The sequence below is a fragment of the Ceratotherium simum genome, chromosome 19 (assembly GCF_057802395.1).
Source record: "Ceratotherium simum simum isolate JZ-2026a chromosome 19, ASM5780239v1, whole genome shotgun sequence".
In the NCBI taxonomy this organism is placed as follows: Eukaryota; Metazoa; Chordata; class Mammalia; order Perissodactyla; family Rhinocerotidae; genus Ceratotherium; species Ceratotherium simum.
The window spans coordinates 31,024,623-31,050,769 of record NC_141918.1 but is presented as its reverse complement, the minus strand read 5'-3'; the positions used below and the strand labels follow the sequence as shown (position 1 = coordinate 31,050,769).

The window sequence follows — 26,147 nt, the reverse complement described above, 5'->3', positions numbered from 1 at the left end:
TTCTTCTCAAGTGCACATGGAACATTCTCAAAGATAGACCATATGTTGGAAAACAAGGCAAGCCTCAATAAATTTAAGAAGATTAAAATTATATCAAGTGTCTTTTCCTACCACAGTGCTATGAAACTAGAAATAAACTACAAGCAAAAGGCTGGGAAAGTCACAAATATGTGGAGATTAAACAACATGCTACTGAACAACCATTTGATCAATGAAGAAATCAAAGGAGAAAAATCTAAAAATACCTGGAGACAAATGAAAATGAAAACACAACATACCAACTCTTATGAGATGCAGCAAAAGTGGTGCTAAGAGGGAAATTTATAGCACTACAGGCCTATCTCAACAAACAAGAAAAATATCAAATAAGTAATCTTAAATTACACCTAAGAGAACTAGAAAAAGAACAAACAAAGCCCAAAGGCAGCAGAAGGAAGGAAAAAATAAAAATTAGAGCAGAAATAAATGAAATAGAGACTGAAAAAACAATAGAAAGGATCAATGAAACTAAGAGCTGGTTCTTTGAGAAGATAAACAAAATTGACAAACCCTAAGCCAGACTCACTGAGAAAAGAAGAGAGAAGGCTCAAATAAATAAAATTAAAAATGAAAGAGGAAAAATTACAATGGATACCATGAAAATACAAAGGATTATAAGAGAATACTATGAAAAACTATATGCCAACAAATTGGACAACCTAGAAGAAATGGATAAATTCTTAGACTCATACAACCTCTCAAAACTGAATCAAGAAGAAATAGAGAATCTGAATAGACCAATCACAAGTAAAGAGACTGAAAGAGTAATCAAAAACCTCCCCAAAAAAACAAAATTCCAGGACCAGATGAATTTCTGGAGAACTCGACCAAACATTCAAAGAAGATTTAATACCTATCCTCAGACTATTCCAAAAAACTGAAGAAGATGGAACACTTCCTAATTCATTCTATGAGGCCAACCTTACCCTACTACCAAAACCAGACAAGGATAACACAAAGAAGGAAAATTACAGGCCAATGTTCATCACTGATGAACATAGATGCAAAAATCCTCAACAAAATATTGGCAAACTGAATACAGCAATACATTAAAAGGATCATACGCCATGATCAAGTGGGATTTATACCAGGGACACAGGGATGGTTCAACATCTGCAAATCAATCAGTGTGATACACCACATTAACAAAATGAGGAATAAAAATCACATGATCATCTCAATAGATGCAGAGAAAGCATTCAACAAGATCCAATATCCATTTATGATAAAAATTATCAATAAAATGGGTATAGAAGGAAACTACCTCAACATAATAAAGACCATACATTGACAAACTCACAGCCAACACCACACTTAATAATGAAAAACTGAAAGCCATCCCTCTGAGAACAGGAACAAGATAAGGGTGCCCACTATCACCACTCCTATTCAACATAGTACTGGAGGTTTTGGCCAGAGCAATTAGGCAAGAAAAAGAAATAAAAAGTATCCAAATAGGAAAGTAAGAAGTAAAACTCTCGCTATTTGCAGATGACATGATTCTATATATAGAACACCCTAAAGAATCCACCAGAAAACTATTAGAAATAATCAACAACTACAGCAAAGTTGCAGGGTACAAAATCAACTTAGAAAAACCAGTTGCACTTCTATACACTAATAATGAACTAGCAGAATGAGAAGTCAAGAATACAATCCCATTTACAATTGCAACAAAAAGAATGAAATATCTAGGAATAAATTTAACCAAGGAGATGAAAGACCTATACAATGAAAACTAAAGATATTATTGAAATAAATCAAAGAAGACATAAAGAAATGGAAAGATATCCCATGCACATGGATTGGAAGAATAAACATAGTTAAAATGTCCATATTACCTAAAGCAATCTACAGATTCAACGCAGTCCCAATGACATTCTTCACAGAAATAGAACAAAGAATCCTAAAATTCATATGGGGCAACAAAAAACCCCGAATAGCTGAAGCAATCCTGAGAAAAAAGAACAAAGCTGGAGGCATCACAATCCCTGACCTCAAAATATACTACAAAGCTATAGTAATCAAAACAGCATGGTACTGGCACAAAAGCAGACACACAGATCAATGGAACAGAATTGAAAGCCCAGAAATAAAACCACACATCTACGGACAGTTAATCTTCGACAAAGGAGCCAAGAACATACAATGGAGAAGGGAAAGTCTCTTCAATAAATGGTGTTGGGAAAATGGGACAGCCACAAGCAAAAGAATGAAAGTAGACCATTATCTTACACCATACACAAAAATTAACTAAAAATGGATTCAAGACTTGAATGTAAAACCTGAAACCATCAAACTCCTAGAAGAAAATATAGGTTAGTACACTCTTTGACATTGGTCTCAGCAGCATTTTTCGAATACCACGCCTACTCACGTGAGGGAAACAAAAGAAAAAATAAACAAATGGGACTATGTCAGACTAAAAAGCTTCTGCAGGGCAAAGGAAACCAGGAACAAAATGAAAAGACAACCCACCAACTGGAAGAAAATATTTGCAAATCATATATCTGACAAGAGGTTGATTTCCAAAACATATAAAGAACTCATGCAACTCAACAACAAAAAAACAAACAACCCGATCAAAAAATGAGCAGAAGTTACGAACAGACATTCTCTAAGGAAGATATACAGATGGCCAACAGGCACATGAAAAGATGTTCAACATCACTAATTATTAGAGAAATGTAAATCAAAACTACAATGAGATATCACCTCACACCCATCAGAATGGCTATTATTACAAGATGAGAAATACGTATTGGAGAGGATGTGGAGAAAAAAGAATTCTCATACACTGCTGGTGGGAATGCAAACTGGTGCAGCCACTACGGAAAACAGTATAGAGATTTCTCAAAAAATTAAAAATATAAATACCATATGATCCAGCTATCCAACTACTGGGTATTTATCCAAAGAACAGGAAATCAACAATACAAAGAGACTTATGCACCCCTATGTTCATTGCAGCATTATTCACAATAGCCAAGACATGGAAGCAACCCAAGTGCCCATCAGCTGATAAATGGATAAAGAAGATGTGGTGTATATATATGCAATGGAATACTACTCAGCCATTAAAAAAAAGACTAAATCATCCTATTTGCAACAACATGGAGGGACCTTGAGGGTATTATGTTAAGTGAAAATAAGCCAGACAGAGAAAGACAAACACCCTATGATTTCACTCATATGTGGAAGATAAACTAACACATGGATAAGGAGAACAGATTAGTGGTTACCAGAAGGGAAGGGGGTGAGGGGGTGGGTGAAAGGGGTAAAAGGGCACATATGTATGGTGACGGATAAAAACTACTCTTGGTGGTGAAAAAAAAATACTTTGGGGAAGTAACTTTGAGTATTTGATTTCTCCACAAATTTCTTTAGAAACGTTAAATGTATTAAGTCTTTGTTTCCCAGTCTTAGCTAATCACAGGTTCTCTGAGGGCACTTATTTAAAATACAGATTTTTAGGCCCCCCCACTGAAGATTCAAATTCAGTTAATTTGGGGGTAGGGTCCAATATTCTGTATTAAGCTTCCCAAGTAATTCTCATGGTTCACTGAGTTTGGGGAACAATCTAATAAATTATCCTTTACCCATCATCCAGAAAACAATATCAATGGTTCATTCTACTGCTTGAAAGCTCATTACTGTGAGGAAAATGGTGTCAAAGGAGTAAAAGATTTTGCTTACAATTTGCGATTATAATGTTGACGTTTTGCCAGACTCTCCCTGAACATGCCAGACACCTTGGGGGCCCTCTTGGGTCACTGAGAGGAGGAAGTCCCTGAGAGGAGGGCAGTGCAGTTCCCTAGTCTCTTCAGCACCCTCAGCATGTCCAGCAGCAGCACCTGGGCCAGAGAGGCCCTGAATTTGGTACCATCCAGAGAGCAGGCAAGCACTCTGAGCTGTTCTCTTACTGGGAGAGGCTGTGCACACACAGGTGGAGTGACCGTAACTCAGGGGTTCTTAACCTGGGGTCTGTGGGCCCCCCAAGAATCCACGCAAAGGCTTCAGAGGACCTGTGTGCAGAATGTGGCCACAGGTCTCCATCACTCTGAGAAGAGGATTCTGAGCGTTCCTCCTCAGATTCCCGATGGAGCCCACGACTGAAGAGGTAAGGCCTCAGTTTAGAGGACGAGACAGTACACAGCGCCAGTGCCGGGGCCTCGCTCCTCTGCAGTCCCGTCTCACAGGTGAAGATCTGTGCTGGGGGGAGGACTCGAGGCCCCCCTCCGCTCAGCCTCACTGGCGCTGCTGGAGCAAGAAGCACAGATGCAAACGCCAAGGGCAGCGAGTCCCGCAGGAGGAGGACTGCAGGTGAGAACCCGGCTGCCCCAGGCCGCCGTGTGGGAGCAGGGGTGCAGGGGTGAGGGCCAGGCGTCATCTGGGCCTCTGAGTTCATGGGTGGGTTCCTCAGGGTCACCTCTCCTCATCCTTCGGATGGAAGTGATGTGTCAGCCTGAAAACGGGCAAGAATGGGCTTCCCTGTGACCTAGCGTGTCTCTCAGAAGATAATCATAGATGATAGTGACCATCGATTGGATGCCAAGTGTTAGGCCCCGTGATACCCTGCAGGGTATGTGTGCTCTCCCGCATTTTACAAATGGGGACGTGCAGGCGGAGCAAGGTTAGGTAACATACCAGGGTCCCAGGGCTACTGAGAGGCAGGCAGCTAACCCCAGGTCTCTCTGCCTCCAAACAAGCAGCTAGCCCTCCCAGGAGGAGTGAGAAATCCAAAGTCCGTAGGAACTGGGCTTTGCCCCATCACCAAGCCGAGACCCCAGCCAGCATCTCTTGGTCTCAGTCTAGACCCGTTTTACTCCCCATTGGGCTTGGAAAGAGAACAAATGAAAGCAGAAAACGGAAGCTCTGCTCTGCAGAGGACAAACGGGGCCAATGCGGGCTTGGATGAGGTAGAGAACAGGTGTGAGGACGCCCCTTCCCACTCCTGCAACCCTAGGACACAATTTCTGGCCTCGAAGCAGAGTTGAAGGGGCCGAAACTCAGTGGCACAAACTGGACACAGCCCAGAGGCTTGGAGGAGAAAGTTCTTCCTAACCCAAGTGTCAAGGTGGGCCCAGAGGCCATGCACAGGCTGCAGATCTGATTCAGCCGCAAACAAGGAGCTGTGCCCTGGGCCTGTCTGGGAGCTGGTCTCATCAGTGCCAGCAGAAAGAAGGACCTGCCCTCAGCCGCCATCAGAGAGCCATCCTGAGACCCTCCAACTTGTGCTATGACACAGCTCTGGTTGTCAATATCCTGCCCCTCGTTCTCAGTGGCCCCTGAAGGAACGAGTCCTCTCCCAGCCACGTCACAGCAGCTCCATCTTTTCCTTCTCACAGCGTGGGTTACATCTCCGGGGTCCTAACATGAGGGTGTAGCCACCAACACACTGAGTGTCTATTTTGTCCCAAACTTAATGTTGCCTTATCATGGTTTGAGGATGATCTTTGTGCTGCAAAATCTGATTATTGTCAGTACCACAAAGGTATAAGCAATTATTATTTTTCTTTTTTTTAAAATTTTTTGTGAGGAAGATTAGCCCTGAGCTAACATCCGACGCTAATCCTCCTCTTTGTTTTTGCTGAGGAAGATTGGCCCTGGGCTAACATCCGTGCCCATCTTCCTCTACTTTATATGAGACTCCGCCACAGCATGGCTTGACAAGCGGTGCGTTGGTGCGTGCCTTGGATCTGAACCTGTGAACCCCGGGCCACCGAAGCAGAGCACGCGCACTTAACCTAAGCAATTATTTTTAATTCTACAGACTATGTTACTCTAATCAACAGAAATCAACTGAGACTTCTTTAGCAATTGAATTTAATACTCTGCATTTTACCGAATTTGGTTAAAAATGATAGGTTATTAGTGCAAAATAAGGGGCACGTTTTGATGATAGCAGCAGTTTTTACACCATGCACCCTAAATTTTGGGTTCTAAAGATGAATTGTTAAGTCTAGGAGGACCAAATTATATGCCATTTCTCTCTGAACATTCGGAAGAAAAACATTCAAGTTATTATATCTCCCTCTTTTGAATTTCCAGAGCACTAGTAATTTCTCATGGTATTTATCACACTCTGCCCTGTCTGTTAGCACTTTCTCTGTGCTCAATCTCCTGGAGAGGAGTGAGGGGTTTAGTCAACCTACATCTCTCCCCCAGCACACAGTGTCTGTCGCTCTGTCCTTTCTCTGCCTTTTACTAAACTTCCTGGCCGACTTGAGTGCCCAGGACACCTGGGCAAGCTGCCCTCTTGACACTTACTACATTATGTCCACGTGTCAGCCCCAAAAGATCATGAGGGAGACCCATCATGGCTAGGGAGTTTGTCTCATTCACCTGCGTGGGCCTAGCTCCTGGCACAGATTAGATAGCAAGTAAATGGTGAATGAATGATTAGTGAATATCTATACATGATTTTTAACAGCTTTATTGAGATATAATTCACATAACATAAAATTCAACCAAAGTGTACAGTTCAGTAGTTTTTAGTATATTCTTAGAATTGTGCAATCATGACCACAGACCAATTTCAGAACCCCTGAAACTACCCCTAGAAAAAAACCCTGTATCCATCAGCAATTATTCCTCATTCCCCACCATGCCCCCCAGGCCCTACTTTCTGTCTGTATGGATTTGCCTATTCTAGACATTTCATCTACATGGAATCATACAATATGGGGCCTTTGTGACTAGGTTCTTTCATTTAGCATAATGTGCTCAAGGTTCATCCGTGTTGTAGCATGTGTCAGTATTTCATTTTTTTAAATGCTACTAATAATCCTTTGTATGGATATACCACATTATGTGTATCCATTCATCAGTTGGTGGATATTTGGGTTGTTTCATTTTTTGGATAATGCTGTCTATGAACATTCATGTACAAGTTTTTTGGGGATATATATTTTCATTTCTCTTGGGTATATACCTTGGAGTAGAACTGCTAGGTTACACAGTAACTTTATGTTTAGCATTTTGTGGAACTGCCAAGCTGTTGTCCAAATCTGCACCATTTTACATTTTGACCAGCAATGTATGAGTTCAGATTTTTCTACATCCTTGTCAACACTTGTTATCATCTCTCTTGGATTCTAGCCATCCTAGTAGTATGAAGTGGAACCTCATTGTGGTTTTAATTTGCACTTCCTTCATGAGTTATTGAGCATTTTTCTCATGTGTTTATTGGTCATATATATCTGGAGACCATTTAATCAAATTATAAAATGTCAGAGATTCACAGAAACAACTTCACAGATGAGGCCCAAAGAGTAATGTTAAGTGACTTACCCAAGGTTGTGTGCCCAAGGTTATGTGTGGTTAGTAGCAGCACAGGGTCTCAGATACACCCCTGACTCCTAACCAGTGCTCTGCTCCTGCCCCTGGCCCTTCTCTCAGGTGCCTCTGGATCCCTCCCGCACTGGATGAGTGAAGCGCCTGGCTCCCTGAGTCAGGGGGACGATGTGCTCCAGGGCTGCCTGATTTTATGCTCTGTCTTTTCTTCTTTGGTTGGATTGATTTCATCTCTGAAAATGGTTCTCTCTGAGACTTGATACTTGAGCAGATGGTTTTTATAACTTGCAGCTGCCTAAAGTTTTAAACAACTGGTGTCTGAACCCCAATCATTAGATAATTTGAAGCAGCTTTCTTGGCCACCTGAGTACTAGCGAGGATGGGCCTAAAATCATAGGATAAATTTTTGTTTGTTTTGTGAGGAAGATTGGCCCTGAGCTAAGATCTGTGACAATCCTCCTCTATTTTGTATTTGGGATGCCACAGCATGGCTTGATGAGTGGTGTGTAGGTCCACTCCCGGCATCTGAACCCTCAAACCCCAGGCTGCTGAAGCAGAGTGCACAAACTTAACCACTCCGCCACTGGGCCAGCCCCCATAGGATAAATTTAAACCTGTCCACCTAATATTTTCCCTGTGACCAAGAACACAAAAACGAAGTAAGAAAGCATTTTGAGTTAAGGGATGCAGTGGGGCTGATGGGGAGTGATAGCGTAGGTATGGATACTGGGGTTTGGGAGGATATAGAGATGTGCTGATATTGCTCAGCTCTCCCAGGATCACACCACGTGGATCTGGAGATAAAGCTGAAGAGAGAAGCCATTCTTAGTGTCAATCCTCAGGGAAGAGTCAGGTCCTCAGACAAGAAACAGAAATGGCCCAGGGGCTGGCTGGTATATAGTTAAGATAGGCTCGATTATGCTGCAGTAACAAACACCACCAAAAATCTCCACGGCTTATCAGAATGTAATTTTATTTCTTGCTCATGCAACATTCACCATGGATTTTCATGTGGTGGCGCACCATTCCGGGCTACTTTTATGTCTCAACAGGATATTTCCAGTTTTCCATGGCAAGAGAAGAGAGATCTAGATCTCAAATCAGCTAATAAGTGCTTCACCTTGGAAGTGACACATGTCACATCACAACCAATTGCTCAGAACTAGTCACATGGCCTGGCCTAACTGCCAAAGGCTGGGAAGTGTGATCCTCCTGTGAGCTTGGAAGGAGAAGAGAACTGGAAATGGGCAAACTCTAACAGTTCTCTACCCCAGCTGGAGAAGGGGTAGAGAATTTTTTGGACCTTGCTCTTCCCAAGGAAGCTCTTGGAGCTCTCTTGGTGTCTGTGAGAGTGGTACCGCCTTGTGGTAGAGATAGAGAAGGTGTCTGGAATGTGGAAGGGGGGCTGAAACAAAGGAGAGAGGCATGCTGCAGATGATCAAATTAAATATTATTAGCCAGATTATCTAGATTCCAAGTATTTTCTGACTTTATTATCTGTATCCCCCAAACATGAATGAAGTCTTTGTCTTAGCTAAGATTTGGGGAAATTCAACAAGTATAGCTCATCCTTGCCTGAGCCAGACTATACAGAAGGTGATATTAGGGGCAGGGGAGGGCCGAATATTCCAGACAAAGTTGGTGCCTCCAGTAAGGAGAGTCTCATTCTTATGTCAGTCTTGGAGATTCTGGTTTTTATTTTGATTTAAATTGGCAAGGTTTCCTTAAGAAACAATATAATCAATATATAGATTCTCCTATCAAACTAACTACTGTTTTTAAAGCATTTACATCATTTTATCCCACATAGCATTTAGCAGAGTGCCTCACCATAAGAAGCTCTTAAACAATCTTTATTCAATAAAAGAAAGAATGAACAAAAAGAAGGAGAACGATCAACTCTCTACTGCACTCCCAAAGCCCAGCCTCATTCTGGCCAGAGTTGATCCTCAGGCCCAAGGTGGATAAGGACTGGAGAGACCTGATTCAGTTACTGTAGAAACACTCAGGACAGGCCCAAAGTGTGGGATCCTGTTTGCTCAAACCGCTCCTCTCTTCAGATTGGCCAATTTGCCACTTATTCCAATAACTATCCATCCACCACGTCCTGTCCTGCACTAATACCTAGTTGAACCATTTCTCAATCTGCATCAGCATGATTCTAATGTATATCTTTTCTCTTGTGTTCTCAACATCACTGCTTTTTATCAATTCATAGGCTATTGCAGCTGCATGAGTGCCTGGGACAATATCATTTCAAGAAGATACTGCAAGCTTGGAAGACTGGGTTGAGATCAACACCATTTTAGACACAATGAGTTTAAAGAACATTCAAGAAGAAAGAAGCAATCGACAGTTGGAAGTGCAGAATGGGAGACTGGGGGAGTCAGAGATTGGAATATACGTTTGGGGATTTTGGGCATCTGGTGGTGTTTGTAGCTGTGGAAATCAAGAAAAGAATGAGAAGATGATGATAAGTGTGAAACTACTTTGTATAATATTGGATGTTTTTATAATTACCATTTTTAATGGGTCCAAGAAAGAACTCAGGGGCTGAGAAAAGGAAAGGGGGCCAGAAGCACTCAGAGAAGGAGGAGGTAAGAAGCAGGAGGAGAACCAGGAGGGAGCTGTAAGGGTGGGCTGGGGTGGCAAAGGGCTAAATGCTTCAGCAGGAGACACTGAGGGCTAAAGTGAGGCCTCACAGTCGGGGATCAGGAAGTCAGGACATCAGCGTTGGCAGAAAGAGAGAGAGAGAGGTTCCATCAGTAGACTGGCTGTCATCTTCTCCTGTACTCAAATTCCCCCCCCTTCCCCGTGCTCAGAGCCCTCTCCCCATCCACTTCTCCACACCAGCTCTTACCACTGGGCTCCAGCGGCCTAAGTGGAATCCTTTATGCCATCAGCATCAGCAATAAACTCAACCTTGTCAGAGTGTGGTCCAGAGACTCTTGCAGTGAATCTGTGAGGTCAAAACTATTTTTCATCATACTACCAAGACATTATTCACTTTTCTCATTCTCATTCTCTCATAAACATACTGTTGACTTTTCCAGAAGCTACATGATGTCTGATATCACAACAAATTGAGTGCATAAGCAAACATGAGAATCTAGCTATATTCTATTAAGCAAGACATTTGCAAAAATTTAAAACGATGCCACTCTTCACACTAAATTGTTTTTGTTTTGGAAAATATAGATATTTTTCATAATGCTATTTGTACAATACGTAATGAGCTTATTATTTTTAAATGAATTAAATAAATACCAATTTCCCAATTTTAATTTCTAATATGGTTAAATACACGCACACACACACACACAGAGACCCTACACAAATAAAAGCTCTTTGAAGTCCACAATAATTTTAAGTTGAAAAGTGGTCCTGAGACATTCAATAACTGCTATCAAGTTCCTTACTTTCTTCGAATCCCTGACTCCCCTTCTCTGACCATATCGGGGAAGGGGGGGTTCACTCCCCTCTTTCCTTCTTCCCCTCCCCTGCCCCAGCTCTTCTGCGGTACTCTGACATCACAGCTTTTCATGCCTCACCAGTCTCTCTCCAGCACCCTGGTTTCCCACCCCTGCAGAGACTGTCTACAAACCCTCATTGCCAACTCCAAAAATGTCTGCTGTCTTTGCATCTCCTTGGAGTCCCAGTGTGCTGGAGAAAGTCCGGTGACTCTGCCAATGGTTCCTTTAGCACCCATGCTGCCTCCCCTCAGCTGGGCCTTCAGGGCTGCCTCAGCCATGTGTAGAAGAACCCCTACATCCCCATTACTTTCCTTCAAATGCTTATTCCAAATATTTTCCACTCTTTTTTTTTTTTTTTTTGGTGAGGAAGATTAGCCCTGAGCTGACATCCATTGCCAATCCTCCTCTTTTTGCTGAGGAAGATAGGCCCTGGGCTAACATCCATGCCCATCTTCCTCTTCTTTATATGTGGGATGCCTGCCACAGCATGGCTTGATAAGTGGTGCATAGGTCCGTGCCAGGGATCCAAACCTGCAAACCTGGGGCCACCGAAGCACAGCACGTGAACTAAACCACTACGCCGCCGGGCAGGCCCCTCTTCTCTCTTTTTAGGAGCCTCTGGTGCATCGAATTGTATTGATCGTACCCCTCAGTTTATAACACACTGGCGTCATTTGTCCATGCAAGGCTGCCCTTGCTTATTTTTCCTCTCTCATCCATCATACTTGATCTCATGTCCTTCCTCCCATAAGCATCCACTCTCAAGTATGCTGTTCCCTCCAATCTATCTGCCATAAATAAACTTAGATTTTGTGTGCCCTACAAAAATACTGAGTGTTATTTTATGTGTGGGTTCCCAAAGTTATATTAATGGTATTGGGTCTAATTTTCCCTCAACTTGGTTTTTGAGCTTTGTCCATGACACCACACATAAAGCCAGTTCATAGCTTCTGACAGCGGCAGAGGATTCTCTTGCAGGCAGAGTCTGCCTTCCTTAGCCATCCCCCAGTGATAGACTCCCAGGTGGCTTCCAATTAATCCATCTCTTTGACACTCAGTTTTTTCACTAAACAAAAAGACTAGTGGTGATAATACCTCCTTTTACAGAGTTATGGTGCCAATTGGTACTTCAAAGTTTTGCCAACCACTGAGATGGCAGTTCTTTGCCATCACATATGGTGCTGTGAGGAACAACCCCCTTGTTGTTCCATATCTCCACCCATATCTTTCCTATCCCAGCCTTCAAGGTCCACAATACTCAATAAATGGGGGCTATTATTATTACTACCACAGCGGACAAGGCCACAGAGCATAGGGTCTGGGTCTAGAAGACTGTTTTCCAGCTGTGTTACCTTGGGCCTCCGTTTCCTCATAGGAAGTAGGGATAATCACGCCTCCCTCAGAGAACTGCCGTGGATCAAATGATAGGGTAGGAGCAAGTGCTTTGTAAAGCAAGTGCTGGGTTAGCTATTCTGTTGTTGTCAGTGGAGGGGGAGAAGAAAGGCAGGCGAGTTGAGGGCAGGGGGAGAAACAGAGGAAGGAAGGAGAGGAGCAGGCACTGGGAGGCAGCAGGGAGGCCCTTGAGATGCCTTGCTGTGCGCCAGTGACCTGGGCTCCAGGAGCCCCAAGCGTCACAGCAGCAGCCTTTGCTCTCTGGGAAGGGCCCTGGTGCGGAGTCAGCAGACGCAGCTGTAGGCCCAACTACGTGCTTACTGGCTGTGTGGTCACCAGCAAGAGCTCCTGATGGGCGGTTATCAACCCTGGCTGCACGTTAGAGTCCCCTGGGGAGCATTAACAGGTACTGATCCTGGGCCCCACATCTGACCACTTGCATCTGACTCTCCAGGGGTAGACCGAGGCCTGGGAACGTGCAGCTTTGAGAACCACTGTTCTCCAACGCTGTGGGATTCTTGGACTTTTTCTCTGTCAGTTCATCCCATTGACCACAAGATGGTGCCTTCTTTCTGGGAAATCTTTGATGTTTGTCAAATAGGCAACAATCCATTTTTTCTATTAATCCTAAAAGAATGGATTTGAATTTAACAATCTTCACAGCATCTCGTTAAGCCAGAATTCTGACTTCTGTGCTCTTGGTGTCCAGCCATTTAACGTGTATCTTTTCCCTTCTGCTAGAAACCGTGTTGGGTTGGGATGTGTCGTCTACTGATGTGCATTCCTCATGGGGCTGTGATGCAAAGCCGAGTAGGCATTTATTTTGCTTTATGATCGTAATCATTAGGACCAATAACAACTCATATTAATCTAATCCTTTACCATTTGCAAAGTGCTTTTCGCCAACTATCCTCAAAATAACTATGAAATGAGTATTATTGTTCCCATTTATAGATGAGAAAACTGAGGCTCAGAGCACTAGTTCAAGGTCACAAGGCAAAGGCTGGCAGAACCAGATGCTAATCCCTTCCTGCTCTACTCAGATGAGAAGAGCAGGCGTGTCAGAGAGATCAGCAGTCAGCCACTGGGGACCCGACAAGAGGAAACTTCTCAGGACAATCTCTGGGAGACTTCCTAAGCAAGTGAGAAAGATGGACAGACATCCTCCTGGAGTTTCACACCATCAGGGACGACAGGTCAGTAGACATGTTTGATGGGCTGAGTGACCAGCTGAGGCAACCAGCTGTATAGAGTCAGCAGACACTCAACAAGAGGACAGATTTTATAATTTTTAATTTTCTGTTCCAGGAAAACGAACTCCTCTGTCAATGGGAAAAACAAAATCGTAATTCTGCCTTAAGAAAAAGTTGTAAACTCATCTCCAAAGAACATCGTTTTGTACCAGCAAGCGACATCTTATGAGCTTAGTGGATCATCTGAAGATCATTTACAAGATGGCTGACAGACTTACTGACGGACAGATTCCCACAATCGAGCGGGAACCCAACGTCAAGGGCCCTGGACCCCAATCCCTCCGGGTGTTTTTATCCCAGATGAAGGGGCTGCGAGCGTAGGTTCAAGTTACTTGGTGTATGGAGACTGTTTTCAGGACAGAAGCAGTTATGTGGAAAGTTTGATAAAGCAGTACTTTGATCATTTTACTGACTCCAGTGTGCACCTTAGCAACTCAGTGTGTTGCAGTAGCCGCCTCCTGTGCCTCAGCCTCCCTGTCTGTACGACGGTGGGAACGCGCCCACCTCACAGGATCGTCATGAGGATCAAAAGAGTTTACTCACACAGCACTTAGAACCACACCCAGCACACGGTAAGCACTACGAGTTTCTTAAATCAAAAATGTTAAACAAATAAATGGATAGGAGCACATCCATTTATATATTTTATGAGTGAAATTTTAAATTTCTTTCACAATTCCAAGTCATTTTAAAATTATGTTATTTGCACATTTGTAGGTACAGGAAATATACTTCAGGAAGATTAAAGTATGGCCTTATGACTAAAATCTGAAATCCCACTGAAAATGCATAAATTTGATTAGAATGGTACTATAGTCTTTTGGGCCTTATAAACATCAGAAATAGGTTAAAAATTCTTTAATCCACCATGTTTTTCTTTTCATTTTTACTGACAAATAAGCCTATCCACTGCCTAAAGAAATACAAGAATAATGCAGGGATAAGATTTGTCTTTCTCTTTTTTTAAGAAAAGTTTTCCTTTTTCTCCACTTGATTTCTTCTGAGTTTGGGAATTAGTGATCACTTCAGAGGGCGCCCTTGCCATTTCTGCGACTATAAAGACTTCCTCGGGCTGAGTTTCCAGGTGAGTGGGTGTGACCCACAGCAATACCCAGCTCAACTCCATCTTCAAGTAAAAATCTCAAGTATTCAAGAAAAGAGCATTTGCTCTGAGAGATTTCATGCAAGCCCAGGGAGAAAGACTGGAATGCCAAGAATGTGACGGGGCAGGACTCGGAAGAGAAACACATGAACTGAAACGTGGCTTTCCAATCTAGGGGTCGTTTTTCATGTCTCATTTTGGCATTAATTTTCTTTTAGTAGAACTGCCATATTGTTTCCCGGTAACAGCTATTCTTTAAGATCTTTGTTTCGTTTTCTTGCAGGCTGTTTTATGAAACACACTTTGTGGAGAGGAGATGGGGATAAAGATGTACCATTTCCAGCTACCATGAAACTCTCTCCTCTCCCCTCCTGGCACCTAGGCCAATGCATCAAACCCCTGCAGTCTATCCTCCCACCCGCCCCTGCATAAACCCCACTCCCAGCTCAGAAAGCCGCCTCCATCGGGGCCTAGCCCACCAGGCTCTGGAAGGGGGTGGGGCGTAGGGGGTGAGGCAGAAGTGGGGGCCTGATTAAGGTACTCAGGTGGAACCTGAACTACAGTTTTCTGAAGAAACAATATTTTAAAAGGAGTCTCAGTTCTTTAGTACCAAAATGATAAGGCAGCTACGTTGAGAATTCCACAGGCTTCTGTGCATTGAGCCAGGGCCTTAACTAACACCACATTATTGTTTCTATGGAAAAATGAAATTCTAGTTCCAAATACCTGACCTGAAATGAACTTTTACAACAGAACTTGAGTGGGGAACTATTTCACATACACCCACACCTCAGGGACAGTTCCTCTTTCTATCAGGCAGGTTGTCCGTCTGTCTGTCCACCCCTTCACATTATCTTTTTATTAAGATACAGCATAATTGCCAAAGAAATGTGAAAAGCAAAAAGCTAAGACTGAAAAAATAAAGTTAAACATTTTATATTTATTGAGTTGAAAGCAATGGTTCTGTTGTAAATTCATCTTCACTGAGTTTAAAAAAGAGAATCAGTATTAAAAATGATCTCTTTTTTTATAGAAGTGGTGTGGTATAAAACATAGTACATGAGTTTTGTAGTTGTAAACTGAATCTCAGGTCAAGCTACCTAACTTTTCCTTGGTTTCCTTATCTATAAACAGAGATGATTACATTAACTCTCTAGGATTAATTTTTTAACTGAGATCATATAAATGTCTAGCAATAAATCTGGCACACAGTGGTTATTTTCCATCCTTTCTCCCTATTAACCTCTTTTTGAACTCACTGTTTCACTTCAATAAAAATATTTTTAAACCACATTTAATTTTCAGAAGCCTTGACTTAAACTTTTCTCTACACTTGGGTACCCTATCCATCCATCTGATTGACTTAGGTTAATGTCCAAAATAGACTAATGTGGATAGATGACTAACTGACAAATTAAATAGGATCAAAGAGCTTACTTATGTTGACAATTGTAATCATTTATTTGAACTGACTCACCTGTAACAGTAACAGCCTCAACCAAGATCCCTCCTGTGACAATAGTTAGCAAAGTCAGGTTGTACTTGAATGGATCAAGGAATGACCTCAGTGTAGGACAAATCAGACTTTATATAAGTAGGTTCCTCAAGTATTCTTTCCTATTTGCTATTGGTCCATCTCACCGCAGAAGCAGAGGCAGGGGTGGAGAGTGGCAGTCTGCAACCAGAGCAAATGCGTATGAGTGGTGGGAAGGACCCTGCTGTCCACTGGGGTCCTGCTGGCCTCAGACGAGCAGCAGTTCACTCTGCTGCGTGGTGTGTCCAGGACTCTGCCCACTCCCGATATTCTCAACAGTCCCCATTCCTGGTATCTGTCCTCCTACTGGCTGTCAGAATTGGGGGATCTGCCTGTCGGCTGGAATTTGACACCCTTGTTCCTTATTTCTATGGTGTCATAATCCTCGATTTTTTCAGGCAACGCTGTGTCCATAGAAGATCAGTTCTTGCCTGCCAAGCTTGATCTCAGGGTAAAAAACATACTCTGCTGTGAGGAAACCTGAAGGTCTGGGAGGCTTAGTATAATTTATAGCCCCCCAAATCACATGTATGAGCCCACATTCTAAAATGTTATTCCCATTAGTTTATAATAAGATCAGAAAGGTTTCGAGCCAGCCCTGATGGCCTAGTGGTTAAAGTTCGGTGCTCACCGCTTTGGCAGCTCAGGTTTGCTTCCCAGTCAGAACCACACCACTTGTCTGTCAGCTGCATGCTGTGGCGGCAGCTCACATAGAAGAACTAGAACGACCCACAACTAGGATTTACAACCATGTACTGGGGCTTTGGAGAGCAATAAAACAAAAAAGATCAGAAGGGTTTCTTTGTTTTAAATTGAAATGCAGGGTTTTTTTTTTTACCCTCTCATGAAAGATGTGTTTCTATCGTGCGGCTACCATGTAGCCAAAGCTTGGAGATGCCTAGACACCCTGCATTTACCAGGTGTGTGTGTGTGTGTGTGTGTGTGTGTGTGTGTGTGTGTGTGTGTGTGTGTGTGTGTGTGTGTGTGTTTTCAAGGTTCATTCAAGTGGCTTGATATGAAGCCAAAATGTCTGGTCCTACTTTAATCTTCAGGAGTGCTGATTTTAATTTTGTGGTGCAGAAACAAGGCCAAATAAATAGGCAAAAAGTAGACCTAGAAAAATGGCTTTAACTTACTAATCCACTACATTATTTGACAGCAGTTTTAGATAAAAATGGTCCAGAAGACAAAGTGCATAATTAATGATGAGAAAATGATTCCTTCAAGTCTCATAATAAAGAGTTCTCCCTGTGGTAATCATTTGCCCAGCGTTTTATTCACACAAAAGTGACGGTTACTTCTTGCTTCTGTCCCCTTCGTTCCAGTACTGTTCAGTCTGCATTTCTGTGAGTCGGGAAATCGTGCGCTGAAATGCAAAGACTTCCTCTTCTCCGGTAAACATGGAGAGTCCTTCTGCGGACTCCTGGTTACCAAAAAACAAAACAAAACAACAACCCAGCACCAATTAAAACCACTAAAAATAAAAGTTTACAGAACTAAGTACAGGTTTAAAAAAACTTTTTAGGTTTGTCTGTTTAGATTTTAAAATGTTCTATAAATTTTTTCATATACAGTCTCTTAAATTAGACTAGAGAATCAACTAATTTAAACCAATAATCAATAAACAGAACAAATTACCAGGGAGAAAACATTAGAAGAATAATTAAAGCTGAAACAACACCCCAAAATCCATTTATGAAAATTTTTGCTCAGATGAAAGTTCTCTGCAAAATCTAAAGGAAGGACATTCCAGACAGAAAAGGAATTCTTTCTCCAAAAATGCATGCCAGAAATAAGTAACAGAGAAAAACAGCAGTTCTGGCAAGTTAAGAAGAGGCTGACGCCTTCCTGTGAAGCTTCATAGACAGGGCCACATTCCCAAGGCGAGGCCCTGAGGACAAACCTCTCAAGAGCCTTTTCCATACTGGATGACGGAGGTCTTGTGTGGGGCCTGGAGACTGTGCCTGGGAGCTGACTTTGGGAAGGCCAGTGCTGCTTCTGGTCTTGAGCTGCTCCATCCTCCCATCTAGGGGTCAGTTGGGGAGCACTCTCTGAGGCCAGTAAACAGCCTAGGACTGGTGATACCAACGTGGGCTTGCGGCCAGTAAGTGGGCGTTGAATTTTTGTCTCTTTCCTTAGGGGTTTGCTATTATACTCTTTCCGAGGAAAGTTCTGGACTCCTAAGTTTGTGTTGCCCATTGACCCACTGTAACTCTATATGACCCTGCAGTCACATGCCCTGATTTCTTCATATATTATGAGCCCTGAGTGTTGAGCTCACTCTACCCTATATCTGAACCCATCCTCGGGAGACAAATTTAAAAGCCCATGATTTAAAGGACTTTAGAAAGCGAGATGATGTAGCCCCTCAAGGGTATCCTCTCAAATTATCAAAGACATTATTTCGATGTAAGTATGCTCTCTGAGAAACCATCATTTCTAAAGGTCCCAGCACATGGATTTATAAGCAGCTACTTATTTCTACATGTAGGATTAAGTAATCATATTTTGAAAGTTTGCTTTTTAAAGGACTATTGGCCTCATTTTCCCAAACTCCTGAGAATGCATAATGTCTACTGAAGTCAATAAGGAATTGTTACTTCATTTCAAATGGCCTTTCACCTCTGGGGTTGGAAGAATGGGGGTCCCCTCATTCTGGGGGTGAGTGTTTATACATAGATTTAAAATTTTAACTAATATTTTCATTGTCTACAGTTGAGAAACATGCCCTGTAACGTTCATACAGACAAAGGAAATGTAAAGTCACTCCTACTTGGCCTGGGGTGAATCACCAGACCCCAAGCTCCAGGAGAACTGGACCAGCATTGCCTGGTTCCCTACCGAGTGTCCCCAGAGCCTGGCACCCACAGGTGCTCCATAAATGTTTACAGAATGGGGGTTGGGAGATGAATCATGGATTTCTTTTTAAGCCAAGGGCCTTGTCAGGCACTCCTTGATCCTGGAATAGCCAGCCCACATGCTTGGCTACTATATCGTGCATTCTACAAATCCAGAGGACATGAAGAGGAATATCCAAGAAAGACAGCATAGTGTAGCAGAATGAGCCCAGAAGTCAGACACAGGTGCCCTGGTGTCCAGCTCTGGCCTGCCATTAGTCAGTGGTGTGACCATGGGCCCACTAGTCCACCTCTCTGGACTTTGTTTTTGTCAGATGCAAAAATGAAGATGAAGATTCCTTCCACTCTAAGACTGTAATTCTCTATACTTAGTGATATTGAGAATAAGTCTGTTATACAGCTTTAGAAGAGAGCAGCAAATCAATGGTTAAATATATACTGCATTCTTTCTTCAAAGTGTAGCCATGTATCAAACCAAAGACAATTAAGCTGTTTTATAATAAAAAGAGATTATGTTAATATCGCCTACCTGGCTCAGCCCCAAATCATCCATCAGTATTCTGCTGTGCTCCAACTCACTGTCATGATGTTGATGCAAAAATAAGCTTGATATAGGAGTCAATGCAGAGCAAATTATGCGCACCTGAAATAGAGGAAAATGAGTAAATGGTATTACTCCCTACATTTCACAAGTTGAAGATAAGAACAAATCTCTCACAAAATATAACTCTGTCACAACAGAGAGCTCAGATTTTTGCTTTTAAATGTTCATATTTTTTCTAATAGTTTATGTCTCATTAAAGTGGTATTTTTAAACTGCATAGTTTAAAATTTCAAAATATTTCCACACAGCTTATAACATCCTATGAAAGGTTTCGTTGTTAACTTCAGGCTTGGAGAGGTCTCAGCTCGTGATTCCAGCCCAGATCTTCTGGTTCTAAGTCCAGCGGTCTTTCCACTACACCCCGAGGTTGACATTTATACCTGGCCGTTTGGAGCCCGTCTCCATGCATCAAAGATGCTCCCCAGATGCACTGTAAAGAGGTTACCACTTTACTGCATGGGTGACTGCTAAGTTCATGCATTGCTAGCTACTCTACACCCTGAGTTTCCAGAACCTCCACTTATATCAGCATCCTGCCAAGACAGCCTTCAAAAAGACTAAGCTTTACATTAATATTTCTTGATTATGTGTTTGAGTGAGTGTGCATATGTGATCATATATTGGAAACAGCTTTTATATTTTTATAAATTTTATGTCCACTAGTTCAAATACAAAACATACTCTTCTTGATGTTTAAAGAGTCCTGAACTTGTTTTCAGGACTCATAGCTATTCTTTTAAAATCATTATTTACATAACGATACCAATACTTTAAAATAATGTGTTGAAATTTGGGACCAGCTTTTCCATATCCAAATGGCCTTCTATCTCCTCTTATAAATTCTTTTAATCACAAATGACACTTTTTTCATTATTTAGATGGGAATACCCTTATTTCACAAATTTCCATGAATACATTCTAGAATAATGTCTGCTTAATGCTCCCAATTTCTGAAATAAGATAATTTCAACTACTCTTTAAAAAAAGAGTATAAACTTTAAATACGTGATTTAGTTAAATGTTAGGAGAAGCAAATGTTAGGAGAGTGGTTCTGGTATTCCATTGAATTGCCACATAAATCTTTTTTCCCTTTAACTAAGAAGTGACACAGTGAGGGTGAGGTAGGACTAGGGGGTGGGACTGAGGGATGGGGACCTTAAGTTTTCTGTAATGTATTCCTAGCTGAAATATAAAAAAATAAGTGGATCAATCCTCCACTCTAAGAACCACCTACTAATGCCCCTCTACTCCTTTCTTCTTGAAGAATTAACCCTCTGAAAACAGACTGCCACCTCCAGGCTCACTCCCTTTATTCCAGACCCTACATGATTATTTCAGAGCAGAGTCTCTGGATGAGTGACCCAGCGGAGACAAGTGATAGGACTTGATGCCCCAGCTCTGGTGTTCCAGCTTCCTGCCTCTCCTGACTCCCTGATCACACACGTCAGCCCCATGGGAGCATGCAGCAGATTTTGATGTCACTCACTAAGGAGGGTCCCTGTCAGCGCTGCACCAGAGCCATGCTGGCCGCCCTTCATGCTCCAGCCCACCACGGGACCTTTGCTGCAAACCCTCACCCTGGTGACCCCTTTTCACCCTGCATGTGGAGTTCAGCCATCACTTCTCAGCGTTTATAAGAAGCACTTGAGGAGCTTGTGAACATGCAGCTTCCAGGCCCCATCCCCTGGGATTAGGGCTCATTTGCTGGGCCGGGGATGGGGTGGGCTCTGGAATCCAGGTCTTAAGTAGCCTAGATGGTTCTGATGCAGGTGGTCCTCAAGAAGAACCTCCCACCCTCCCACAAAAGTCAGTTTACTCTCCCAGCATCAAACTCCTCTCTCTCTTTCCAAGAGATCATCCCACAATGGTGACTTTACATTTAGCTCTGTAGACATCTGTTTAATGTCCCTTCGACACAAGATTATAAGCTCCAAGAAGGCAGGCGCCATGTCCGGCTGTGCGTGTCATTGAATATCTAGAGCTCAGCACTGTGCTGGGCATGATAAAGGTTGTTGCACGAATGAATGAATAAATGAAAGACTGAAATCTCACCTCTCCCTCCCAGCAGATTCTGGTACTTTCCTCCTCCCCTCAAAGTCCCTTCAATTTTAGAACCACTGCTCTACCCATTTCTGTATAAGGAATAGGGAGGAAAATTTTATCTAACAGTAAAATAATTTTTAAGTTAACTCTAATTTGAAGTTGTACTTATACTTTTACTGTAAATATATATTTACAGATATACACGATTAATAGTGCAGTGGCTCACCTTCAGTGAAAGCTCACTATATGCCACGCAATGTTCTAAGTGCCGTACGTGCTCATTTAATCCTCACAACACCCATACGAGATAAGTACCATTATGACCCCCTTTTTCTACAGAAGGCAACTGAAGCCCAAGAGGTGAAGCTGGTCTTCAAGGCAGACAGCTGGCCCAAGGGCCCACTCCTTAACCACTAAGCTATACAGCCTCTGATGAACAGATGATGGCTCTGCAACTTGTGCTAAAACACACAGATTAAGAAACAAACAAACAACAAAATGGTACCACGCCAGTTACTGGGGATTCTGCGTCATAGAGAGAGAAAGCTCCAATACTGAGGACGGTCGTTTAGTCATTCATTCATTTGTTCATTCATTATTTTATCAGTCCAATGATTTATTCATGCAACAAATATTTATTGAGGACTCAATCCAGAGAAGGCATGCTGTTGTATATCAGCATAGACAGGGCACATGATACATCTAGTTGGATGATGGAATCATTAATGTAGCAGAGTGTCTTATGATGGAAGTGTTACTATACTACCGCTAATAGTATTCATACAGCATTCAGCTTGCGCCAAGCGATTTAAATGCTTTACATGGATTAGCTTATTTTGTCCTCACAACAACTCTCTGAAGTGAATACTGTCATCATTCCTGATTTGCAGATGAGGAAACAGGCACAAGAAGTGCAGTAAGTGGTGGACCAGGATGCCAGCCCAGGCAACCTGGCTCCACGGTCCAGAATGTTTCATTTTGAGAAAATGTACTATATCCTTACCTTGAAATCATAAAAGTTATCAATGAGCGTTATGAATCTTCGAGCTTGAGTCCTCTTCGCCAGCGTAAATTGTGGAATGTTTCGTAAAAATACTGTATCAAAATTCTTTGATAGTTCCAAATAGTCACTGGCTCCAAGGGGCTGTAATTAAAACGAGATAAAGAATAGAAAATTGAAATAAGCCAATTCTGGTTGCCCTTGGATTAGTTTAATTTAAAAACACCTCTTTTTCATTTTTTTTTTTTTTTTTTGTGAGGAGGTCAGCCCTGTGCTAACATCTGCCAATCCTCCTCTTTTTTTTTTTTTTTTTTGCTGAGGAAGACGGCCCTGGGCTAACATCTGTGCCCATCTTCCTCCACTTTATATGGGACGCCGCCACAGCATGGCTTGCCAAGCAGTGCGTCGGTGCGCGCCCGGGATCCGAACCAGCGAACCCTGGGCCGCCGCAGCGGAGCGCGCGCACCTAACCGTTTGCGCCACCGGGCCGGCCCCTAAAAACACCTCTTTTTCTTGTCACGGTGTGTCATGGTGTAGCTTTGGGGTAACTTGACCAAGTGGGGCAGTGTTTTCAGAACAGGCTGAGGACAGTGTGTACTGTGCTGCAATAGTGATGTAAAAAGTAGGAAAGAAAGAAGACAAGAGCGTGGTGGGGACTGAAGGAATAGCTCTAGCCACCTCGGCTGGTACCTTGTAGGCCCCCGTCCTAAATCCAGTCTTCAGTTTTTATTTACATGACATAACTTTAAACATGTCCTAATAAATCCTCCCTATGACTCATCTGCAAACTGTCACTATTGCTAAATGGAGCTATCATACAATGGCATGCTAAATATTATGGCACCATTTTGAAATAAAGACTAAACTTCAGTATGAAAATCATCAGAATATATTTTTCATTTAATTTGAGGTACAATTATTCAAGTGCAATGTAGTAAACATTGCTAACCTCTGTCGGAAATACAAGAGGGTTTTAATGACCAGAGTAGACCGAGAACTGGAGCACAATTTGGCACAGCGTACTACCACTCCATATGAGGAGGGTACAACTCTCAAGGTCCACAAAATTATCCACAAAGGTGCCACCTACAGATGTAAGGCTCTTGTTCCTCAAACATAAATTGAACGCATGAAAATTATGAAAACTACCTGCAAACACATTCTTTGGGGTTAGGAACATTCTCAGGAAATGCTACCTCTCCTCATTCTAAGTTGCGTGAGGATGATAGTACCCTGTGAGCAAGAACCACGAGCAGGAGTCGGGAGAGTGTTTCTGGCCCTGCTAGAGTGTGGAGGAGACTGGAGATTAAATGGGGCAGGAGCTACTCTGAGGAACCTCCGAAAGCTCCTGGATCAATATGACCTATCCGTATGACACAAGTGGCTGAGCATCCTCAATTTCTGGCAGAATCTATCAATACTCCTCCCTGTCCAGAAATGTCTCCCTCACCTGGGGAGTCATTTGCACTAAAACTCCTTCTTTCAGAAATACAGATCCGGCTACATTCCTGGGAGAATTAGGGAATTATGAGGAGGGGGAGAGTCAATCTCACTTTGGAGTCCATTCATTTAAGCCCACATCCATCCTAACAACCAGATGAAATCAGTTACACTCAGCAAAGAAGACTACTCATGGAGATGTAGGGAGGTAAAAGTAAACCGGAGAGTTAGGCTCTGGAGAAGTGGTTCCCTCAAGGGAGAGCAGTGCTAAGGAGGAGGCAGCAATTACAAGACCTAGGGCAAAGGGCACAAAACCAGACAGAGCGCACAAAGAATGACCTGACGCCCTCGGAAATCTGTTTAGAGATGTCCCTTCCTTCCATCTCCTCGCACCAACCAGATAACAAATGGGGCTGGAAGGAGATGACCCTTGTCTTCCCCATTCCCCTTCCCTGGCTGGAGAGCCATTACCTCCAGACGAAGTGCCTGACCTTTGCTGGGACTCCCCTGCTCACTTCACCCACGTAGGGGCTCAAATGTGTAAATATTTTTTTGCTTTAACCTTGACTCTCTTACAAAGGAACCCTGCTGTCAAGCCTGTTATGGACCAGTCACATTCGTTAACAGAGTAGCTAGCAGCAGGGGCTCCAGCCTGCCTGGGTTTCAATCCTTAGTCTGTCACTGATTAACCCCTTTGGCAAGTTACACCATCTTTCTGTTCCTGGGTTTTCCCACCTGCAAAACAGGAATTTGATTCCTATCTCACAGGATTTTGAGGATTAAATGAAATAATACATTTAAAGCAATTAGCACAGTGCCAGGGGCATACATTAGCACTCAAACCATTTTGGCTGCTTTTTTTGTGTGTGTGAGGAAGATCAGCCCTGAGCTAACATCCATGCTAATCCTCCTCTTTTTGCTGAGGAAGACCGGCTCTGAGCTAACATCTATTGCCAATCCTCCTCCTTTTTACCCCCCAAAGCCCCAGCAGGTAGTTGTATGCCATAGTTGGACGTCCTGCTAGTTGCTCTACGTGGGACGCGGCCTCAGCATGGCCGGAGAAGCGGTGCGTCTGTGTGCGCCCGGGATCCGAACCCGGGCCACCAGTAGCGGAGCATGCGCACTTAACCGCTAAGCCATGGGGCCGGCCCCTTGGCTGCTTTTTAATTTTTATTATTTTGAGCTCAAATGATTGGGCTCAAAAGTACATCCTCAAGTACGAATGACTTGAGGATGTAGAGAATTGTCTTTCTCAATAAGACCACGTAGTTTTGCTCCACCAGCCACTACATCCAAAACCCTAAATCAGCCTTTGTGCATTTGCCTGTCCTCGGAGTCACAGCAGGGACCAGATGAGACCGTGGAATCCCCATGTCATGAAAACAAAAGGGGGTGGGGGAAGGCAAGATACAGTGTCTTCATGTAAAAAGGATAATTCATACAATAAGACTCTCATGCTCTGAGGGTGACACACACTACTTTTTTGAGATCAGTTAGAATTTAGTGTCTCATCTTTTGTAAATCATAAAGTATATGTAAAAAAAAAGGTAAAACCACATCTTAGGTATGTAGTTATGTATAATTAGGCTCACTCTTTATGCATGGATGTGATTTCTATCAGTATAACTACATGCCCAAGGAAAATGATTATCAGAAGTGCCCTGAAGTGCCTAGGGCAACTGAAAATCAGAATCTTGCCCACTCAGCTATTTTCACAAATTATATACCTTTGTCAGTAGGTTCTGCATTTACCGTTATACTGGCAAATATATCTTTCCTTCATATCCCTAAAACAATTATGTTCTCGTTCACATAAAGAAAACTAAGCTTTATACAGTTATCTAACTCCTTTAAAAACAAGTCATTGGGGGCTGGGGAGTTATCGTTTAATGGGCATAGAATTTCAGTTCGAGATGATGAAAAAGTTCTAGAGATGGATAGCTGTGATGGTTGCACAACAATGCGAATGTATTTAATGCCACTGAACTGTACACTTAAAAGTGATTAAAATGGTAAATTTTATGTTTCATATTATTTTACCACAATAAAAAAAATAGTCATATTTAAAGAGTATGTTTTCCTATCCTGGCTTCAATGTTGAAGTGTCTAAAAA

At 42.6% G+C, this 26,147-nt stretch overlaps 1 protein-coding gene across 2 annotated transcripts in view; it reads right to left on the bottom strand.

Annotated features, from left to right (window-relative positions):
• Positions 1-17,197: 17,197 nt before the first annotated feature.
• AFG1L (AFG1 like ATPase) overlaps positions 17,198-26,147 on the bottom strand; it is a 185,056-nt gene continuing 176,106 nt past the window's right edge. For both annotated transcript variants that reach the window (XM_004422187.3, XM_087443965.1), the window contains exons 11-13: positions 22,598-22,738; positions 19,477-19,590; positions 17,198-17,512 (exon numbers count right to left, since the gene is read on the bottom strand). In XM_004422187.3, the coding sequence (XP_004422244.1) occupies positions 17,384-17,512; positions 19,477-19,590; positions 22,598-22,738 (384 nt within the window). In that variant the 3' untranslated portion in view covers positions 17,198-17,383. The remainder of the gene's footprint in view (positions 17,513-19,476; positions 19,591-22,597; positions 22,739-26,147) is intronic.